At 60.4% G+C, this 8,066-nt stretch overlaps 1 protein-coding gene across 1 annotated transcript; it reads left to right on the forward strand.

The window, feature by feature from the left end:
- The first annotated feature begins 3,648 nt into the window (after positions 1-3,648).
- SRM (spermidine synthase) lies at positions 3,649-7,984 on the forward strand. Its single transcript, XM_045776849.2, has 8 exons — positions 3,649-3,929; positions 4,518-4,638; positions 5,146-5,238; positions 6,029-6,182; positions 6,828-6,911; positions 7,237-7,382; positions 7,483-7,605; positions 7,687-7,984. Exons 1-8 carry the CDS (start codon positions 3,763-3,765, stop codon positions 7,705-7,707), a joined length of 909 nt encoding a protein of 302 aa, XP_045632805.1. The 5' UTR covers positions 3,649-3,762; the 3' UTR covers positions 7,708-7,984.
- Positions 7,985-8,066: the final 82 nt, after the last annotated feature.

Below are 8,066 nucleotides of genomic sequence, written 5' to 3' on the forward strand. Positions count from 1 at the left end.
AGCCCAGGGCCCAGATGGGCAGAAGTTTGGACTAGTTGGGACTAGAATGGTTGCAACTGACAGAAAAGCCAGACTCTGGGTGACTTAGCAAAACAGAGGTTTTTTTCCTCTCTCTTCAGTCCTAGTTAGTCCAGAGTTAGTATGGCAACTGGCAGTTCTCTACCACCCTTGACTGGAACCCAGGGCTTCCACCTCATGGGCTGGGTAACCGGCCTCGCTCCATCCATCACATCCGCATTCCACCAGCTGGAAGGAAGGGAAGAGGTGCACACCCAGTCTCCCTTTGAAAGGATACGGCCCGTGTCCACTTCCCATCGGCCAGCATGTAGTCACATACCACAGCAAAGGCTACTGGGAAAGTCATTTCAGTGTCCATGGGCCCCTAAAAGCCCAGGGTTCTGGTACAGAGCTGGGAAAGAACAGACACAGAGGCACGATAAGCAGTCTGCCCAGACATGGCGGAGTCTCTGCTATTTAAAAAAAAAAAAAAAAAAAAAAACGGACAGATAGGAATTTTTAAGAGTGAGAAATGATTTTCTACTAAGGAGGCCTCACGAAAGGTACATTTGGGTTGGACCTTGAAGAGTAAGGGAGAAAGTCCAGAGAACCTTGTAATTAGTGCTACTCAAAAGTGTGGACTTCTGCGAGAGACCTGCTGGGAGCAGAACCCCAGGCTCCACCCCACACCTGCCAACCAGGAAGCAGGGGCGGTGGCCTGGGAAGCCGGGCTCAGCAAGCTCTCCAGATGATTCCCCTGCTGGCTGAAGTCTGAGAACCACGGGGAGTAAGCACAGCAGTGTGCCCCAGGCCTTGCTGAGTGGGCCACAGCGGGCTCACCACTGGCCGGAGGGGACAGAACAAAGACAGTGTGTTAAGTTCCTTAGAGATGTAGGTGATTCCCTGTTCTTTATTTAGAAATGACTCTTATTAGTTTTGTCTTTGTGGCAACGTTTTGCGTTTGCTTTATAAAAAGATGGGGACCATAGTACTAGTTGAGGTCTTTTTAAATGTCCTTCCTTGGAACAGAAAGAGTTGGCAACCTAATGTCAGTCCCCAAATGTGTTTTTTGAAATTTTACTGGTCCCTGAAACCAAAAGTCCAGAACTGCTAAGCCGCGGGATGGAGACAAGAACCTTGGGGATGTTTGGGAAACAGCTGTAGTTCCGTTCACTGGAGTCTGACACCATGGGGAAAGCACTTGGGATTCCCCAGGGCCCTGGGAGGATGGGTGAGTGTCCCGAGGGCCATGTGTCAGTCCGAGCCGAGTCGTGGAGGACTGCTTCTGTGCCCCAGAAGAGGGTGTGGCAGAGCCAGCAGGGTTGGGGGTGGAGAGAGAATTGATGAGAAGGGCTCTTTGCTCCAGGAGGCACACTGCTGTTGGTGGTACCTTAGCTTGCCATAAACATTTTCAATAAGTAACCCTATGCCGTGGCCAAATTCGTTCCCACTCCCAGCCACCGCCGTCTGCCTGGCTGAAACAGTGCCTGAAACAGGACTTGGGTGCTAACTGCTGGAAGTCTCCCCAGTGACAGACACACACACCGGCCCTGCGGCGGTCCCACTGCAGCCTCTGCCTTGGACAGCAGCCATTCGCCCACCTCTCCCCTCCCCGTGGACAAATCGTCTACACGTTAGCAGGTTGGGATAGTGGACCCACTAGACAGGAATGCTTTACAATTGAATCTTAAATGCACGTGGGTCTGAATTCGGGGCAACGTTTCATCCTATACCTTGGTTTTCTCCATCCTGCTGTTCCATATCCATTGTTAACCTAACCAGGCAGTGTACTAGCTACTTCTGGCAGAACCACCACTTTTGCTCCTTGTGATCTGAAGCCAAGTGACATTTATGGGATCGTGGCCCTGGACATCTAGGGACTTTTCTGCCTGCTCTTTATTCAGGGCCTTTGTTTTCTTTGGGCTGGGAAGGTTTGAGCTACTGCTTATACACCCCATCCCAGGGATCCCATTCACTGTTGGTGTTGAAGCCAAAACCTTGGTTTCCCCTCCTCTACAGGAGGGGAAATGGTGTCATTTACAGTCCTTCTCCACTGAGGATATACATGCTGGAGCAGCTTTGTTCAGCTTGCGGGAGGAATGGGATGGACTTGATCTTCCACTGCCCCCACCCCCACCTTCCAGTGCCCCTGGAAGGCCAGGGCCCCTGTCTGGTCTCGGTTGTGCAATCCATGGAAGAAGGCCAAGACAGCTGACTACGAGGTGCCTGGACCAGTGCCCAGGCCTCCAGCGTCAACTCAGCCTGTTCTCCAGTGCTGCTGGCTAGGGACACCATCCCTAGTCTCATGGAGCTTACAGTCTGGCTCAGGGGACACACAAGTGAACAGGCAGTCACAGCTCTGAGGTGCAAATGTCTTGAGGGAGGAAGTACAGGACTGACCCCAGGCAAGCCTGTAGTAACTGGACAGAGGGGTTGGCTGTATCTTACCTGAATGACCTCGTTCCCGAAGCAGCTCCCTATGAGACATTTCCTAGCAATTCTTTTATTGTCTTGGCTCACCTTCCCTGGAAAAGGAGCTTAAAGTCAACCAAGACACATTGTTGCTGCAAGCCTTGAGGCTTGCACTAACTGATAAAGTCTAGTGTGTTCGTCTGAGGTTACAGAGAACACGCTTCCCATCTCCAAGTGGAGGTTGCAGAACATCAGTCAAAAAACATCCCTGTCATGTCCCCAGTAGCTTATACCAGTTTCATCTCCCTTCCCTGGCATGCGAAGAACTATGCGTGTAGAGCAATTAGCATTTAATATTTGGTAATTAGCATGCTTAATGTGATTCAGAGAAGTTCCTTGACATTTTTCTAAAAACAGCACGTTCCCGCCCACCCTTCAAAGAGCAAAGCCGTTTGTTAAAAAAAAAAAAAAAAACGCGTGCCAGTCTTATTTGGTGCTGAATATGCATGTGTTGGCCTCTTCCGGGACACTGCTGGTAAATTTAGAAACTCATTTAGAAAAGAACTCTATCCAGCAGCCCGCACGGCTCAGGGGTCGGAGAATCGGGAGAAAATGGCTAGATCTCGCTCAAGTCAGGGAGCTGTGTTGGTCCTTTTAAGTACATAAAAACCCTCAGTGCGCCCCCGACTAGCCACACGCTCCGCTCAAGTCCAACAAGGAGCTACATTTAGGGACGCGGCAAGAGATACATTCTACCCTACCGCCCCGGCGCAACAACGTAACTGCGCCCGACAGTGTAGCCGCCCGCTCCGGGTTCTGCAACCCGAAGGCTCAAGCCGGCGGCCCGCTCGTCCCAGCGCTCGGGGAGTCCGCGCCGGGCACCCCCTCGCTCCCTCTCTGCGGCCCTCGGCGCCTCCCGGACCTCGGAGGCTGTACCGCGCAGGCGGCGCGGGGCCCGGGGACGGACCCGGATCCCCTCCGCAGGCCCGGCCCGCCCGGAGCCGGAACCCGGGCCCGGCCGCCCGGCCCCGGCCCCCACGTGGCCCCTCGGAGCGAGCCGCACTACCCTGCTGCCGCCGACGGACGGTCCGCCCCAGCCACTGGGCACCGCGCTCTGGACCGGCGGCCAATGAGCGCGCTCCGACTGCTGGCGGGGGCGGGGCCTCGGGGGTCGCCGCGCGCCGGCGCTCGCGCCTCCATTGGTGGGCTTGGGTCCGCCCCTACCAGTGGGCCCTGCCCCGCCGGTTGCGTTAGGTTGCCGCACGGGCGGCGGGCGGAGGTGGTCCCGTTGTGCTGCGGCTCCGCGCGGCCTGCAGTCCCGGGCCCGCGCCCCGCGCCGCCCGCCTGCCCGCCATGGAGCCCGGCCCCGACGGCCCCGCCGCCTTCGGCCCCGCTGACATCCACGAGGGCTGGTTCCGCGAGACGTGCAGCCTGTGGCCCGGCCAGGCCCTGTCGCTGCAGGTGGAGCAGCTGCTCCACCATCAGCGCTCGCGGTACCAGGATATCCTTGTCTTCCGCAGGTACCACCGCCGGCCCGGGCCCGCGCCTCCGAGCGCCTGCGGCGGCCCTCAGCCCAGACCGCCCGCTGCCCGCCGCCCGGAGCCAGCCGGGACTCCTCCTAACCCGGTCTCAGCCCCGGCCGCCCCTCTTCCTGCCGGACCCCTGTCTTGCGCCCTTTACCTCCGGACGCCCCCCCCCCCCCGGGCCGTCTCTGCCCCCGCCCCTCCCCCTGCAAAACTGTCAGAAGTTCTGGGGAACTAGGCCAGTGCCCTCCCGCGACCCCCTCCCCACCCTGCATCCCGTCTCCCTGGGCAGGGGGCCGGCGTTTCGGGCGGTCCTCTTGGGCGGGGAGGGAGCCGGAGTCTGCGCTGGCCCCACGCGCCGAGCTCCACGTGTCAGTCCCGGACACGTCAGAGCAGGGACCCTGAGTCCACCCCCACCCCCCACCCAGCGGGCCTGCCTGCCCATCCTCGCCACGTGTCGCCCCCAGCACTCACCCCTGGAACCCCTTGGCAGGTTGGGAGAGATTCTTCTCACCGGGAGCTAGTGGGGGCACATTGCCCCCACTCCAGGGGACCCAGGTCCCTGACTGTCACTCCTGCTTTCAGTAAGAGCTACGGCAACGTGCTGGTGTTGGACGGCGTCATCCAGTGCACAGAGAGGGACGAGTTCTCCTACCAGGAGATGATAGCCAACCTGCCCCTCTGCAGCCACCCCAACCCACGCAAGGTACCCCAGCTCCCGCCAAGGTTCAGCCCGGAGATAGGAAACCCATGCTCATTGTCCCGCAGAACAGTGCAGGAGGTCCCGGGTGTGCCCGTGCTCAGCCCAGGGGCTTCCTAAACGGTGGTCAGAAAGTGCTAGCAACACCAGGGGAAGTAAGTGGGGCGAGTGGCTAACTTCACAAGGGGTGGGGGCTGCCACAGCCCCTAGGAGCAAACAGTTCTGGCGGAGGCCTGCTTCGTAAGAAGGAGCAGCCCTGGGAGGAGTTTCCAGGAAAAGGGGACACCCCGTGCCAGGTTCCTGAGGCAGGAAAGCATTTCTGGGAGTAGCAAATGAAGTAATGAGGTCTGTGCATCAGAAGAGTTGAGAAACCTACCCTGTTGGGATGGTGTTGTGTGAGTGCATGTGCCCCGTGCGGGCCCAGGCCCTGAGTCCTGCTGGAGCCTGTTTGGTGGGGCCGTGCGCCTGACTGGGGCTTGGGGCCGTGCTCCTGACTGATCCTGCCCCTCATAGGTGCTGATCATCGGGGGTGGGGACGGAGGTGTCCTGCGGGAGGTGTTGAAGCATTCCTCCGTGGAGTCCGTGGTCCAGTGTGAGATTGACGAGGTGAGTGCCGGGTTCTGGGTTCGAATCCCGTTCTGCCCTGAATTGGCTGTGGACCCTTGGGTGAGTGGCTCAACGTTGCTCGGCCTCTTTGTTCATCTCAAAAACGTGTTGGGAGGATTCACGAGGAAAACTGGGTAGTAAAGGGCCTGGCACGTAGTAGGTGTGCCCCGATGCTGGTTCTTCGTAAGACTAAGCTGGTTTTTAAGTCAAGTCCCGGGCAAGACCCAGGAGCATTACAGCTACTTGTGTGTCTGCCCTTTACACTCGGCATGTTTTAATGAGCATCTGTTATGGGGCAGCCAGTGCTCTAGGTGCTGGGTGAGTGGTGAATGGACAGGTCCGGTCCCTGCCCCCTTGGAGTTGATATTCTAGAGAGGAGGAGACCTCAGAGGTGATCCGATGAAGGCCCTGCGGGAGCAGGGCATGAAAGGCAAAGGCAGGCTCAGAGCTTAGGGGTGAAGGCTGGTCAGCGCTTGCCTCGAGGAGATGGGTTTCAGCTGAGGCCTGGATGAGAAGCAGCTGGCCATGTGGAGGCAGAGGCTGGACTCCCCTTCCTCTGACCTGGCAAGAAAGTCACTCGGGTGGGGCGGTTTGGTCCAGGAACAGAGCACAGGGATGGTGGGGTGTGGGCTGAGGAGCAGGCAGGAGCCGGCCCCCCATCGTGGAGGAGGCAGCAGAGGACTGGGTTTCCACGAGATGAATGGCTTGCCCAAGTGACCAGACCATGAGACGGAGTGCTGGAGGGCTCTCCAACCCCTACAGCCCAGCCGGGTCCCTCCTCCGTCCCCAGGATGTCATCCAGGTCTCTAAGAAGTTCCTGCCGGGCATGGCTGTGGGCTACTCCAGCTCCAAGCTGACCCTACACGTGGGCGACGGTTTTGAGTTCATGAAACAGAACCAGGACGCCTTCGATGTTATCATCACTGACTCTTCAGACCCTATGGGTAAGCAAGGGATGGGCCTCGGGTCCCCTGGCGGCCAGTGGCCAGAAGCCAGCCTTCCCTCCGTGCCCACAGCTGATTTGCAGAGTGGAGGGCAGAGGGGGTCCAGAGCTGAAGCTGCAGCTTTCTCTTCTGGTCACTCCCTCGCTCACCCTGGGCCTGGCTCAGCAGCGGAGGGAGAGCGCGCTACTGCCCAGAGTTACAAGTTGATTGGGGGCCTGGAGGAGAGTGGTGCTCTGGCCTTGGCTCCCGGAGGCTCCAGCTTCCTCCTCAGTCTCCTCCCTGCTCTTAAGAGGCCAGCATCGGGGCGGGTGGTGGGATCTAGTCTCAACCCAAGGCCCGGGGTGGAGAGTCCCCCGACAGAGTGGCAATGAGAACCCCCCACCCCAGGAACAGGATGGGAACATGGGGCCCTCTCAGATACTGGGACAGTGGATCCCCACACTCCCCAAAAGCAGCCTCTTCATGGTTGCTTTCTGAATCCACAGACCGGGGTTCCAGTCCCGGCCCTGCCCCCTGGGCAGCTGTGCGTGTCCGCAGTGGTGCAGCAGCGGCGCTTGCTTCCCCCCCCCCCCCCCGCCCCCGCCCCCGCCCGGCGCCGGGTCTCAGCCAGAGTGCGTTCATTGTCCCTTGTCCCCACCACTGCAGGCCCTGCAGAGAGTCTCTTCAAGGAGTCCTATTACCAGCTCATGAAGACGGCCCTCAAGGACAATGGCGTCCTCTGCTGCCAGGGTGAGCAGGCCAGCATGGGGGGACGTGGGGGGCGGGCAAGCAGGCCAGCGTGGGGAGATGCGGGGGGGGGGCAGGGGGTTAGGCCAATGGGGGAGTACGGGGGCAGGCAGGAGGGGCAGCCCTCCAGCGTGGGCAGGGTAAGCAGGCCGGCGTGGGGGGACGCAGGGGGCAGGCAGGAGGGGCAGCCCTCCAGCATGGGCAGGGTGAGCAGGCCAGTGTGGGGGGACGCAGGGGCGTGGGCAGGAGGTGAGCAGGCTTCCAGCATGGGAGGGGGGGTGCGGCCGGCCCACCTGCTGGTGCTGATGCCCCCCCTCTGCCCGCACAGGCGAGTGTCAGTGGCTGCACCTGGACCTCATCAAGCAGATGCGGCAGTTCTGCAAGTCGCTCTTCCCCGTGGTGGCCTATGCCTACTGCACCATCCCCACCTACCCCAGCGGCCAGATAGGCTTCATGCTGTGCAGCAAAAACCCTGTGAGCTGCACGCCCTTCTGGGGGCCGGGGCGGGGGCCCAGGGGGCGGGGGGCAGGCGGGCCCGAGAGCACGTCCCTGACGCCCGCGCCCCCGCCCCCAGAGCACTGACTTCCGGAAGCCCGTGCAGCCGCTGACGCAGAAGCAGGTAGAGCAGATGCAGCTGAAGTACTACAACTCGGATGTGCACCAGGCCGCCTTCGTCCTGCCCGAGTTCGCCCGCAAGGTGAGCCGCCTGCCACCTGGGGCCCCGCCTGAGCCCCCACGTGACCCAGCGTCCTCCTGACGAGGCCTTCTGTCCCCCCAGGCCCTGAATGATGTGAGCTGAGCCCAGGTGCCGCTGCCCACGCTGCCCAGGACCTCAGGCCAGGGAGCCCCCGGGGTTCCTGGGCACGACGAGCCCTGGACGAGCCCCCCCGCCCCGCCGGTGTGCCCACCAAGCAAGTGTTACAGGCCCCAGAATGCTGCCCGGGCTGCCCTGCTGGGCGGACTGTCTGTCTGTCGATGTGGCGTTCAGCCTCCAAGCCTCTACAGCTGTGTACAGCACCTTCTCCACCTCTGTCGCCCTCACTCACCAAACACGTGTATTTATAACAAATTCTGAATCGTGTGTCCCCAGACCTTGAATGGGCCCAGGCAGGTGCCGTGGCAGCCACCGTCGGGCGCTGCTGTGTATCGGGCTCTGAG

Source organism: Ursus americanus, chromosome 33 (genome assembly GCF_024610735.1).
Source record: "Ursus americanus isolate L20-20 chromosome 33, mUrsAme1.1.p, whole genome shotgun sequence".
In the NCBI taxonomy this organism is placed as follows: domain Eukaryota; kingdom Metazoa; phylum Chordata; class Mammalia; order Carnivora; family Ursidae; genus Ursus; species Ursus americanus.

What these genes read in the sequence shown, in the direction of transcription:
- SRM (XM_045776849.2), top strand. Translation starts at nt 3,763, where the DNA reads ATGGAGCCCGGCCCCGACGGCCCCGCCGCCTTCGGCCCCGCTGACATC. An exon ending in GCCACCCCAACCCACGCAAG is followed by an intron (nt 4,639 to 5,145) that starts GTACCCCAGCTC and finishes TGCCCCTCATAG; the next exon opens with GTGCTGATCATCGGGGGTGG. An exon ending in TCCAGTGTGAGATTGACGAG is followed by an intron (nt 5,239 to 6,028) that starts GTGAGTGCCGGG and finishes CTCCGTCCCCAG; the next exon opens with GATGTCATCCAGGTCTCTAA.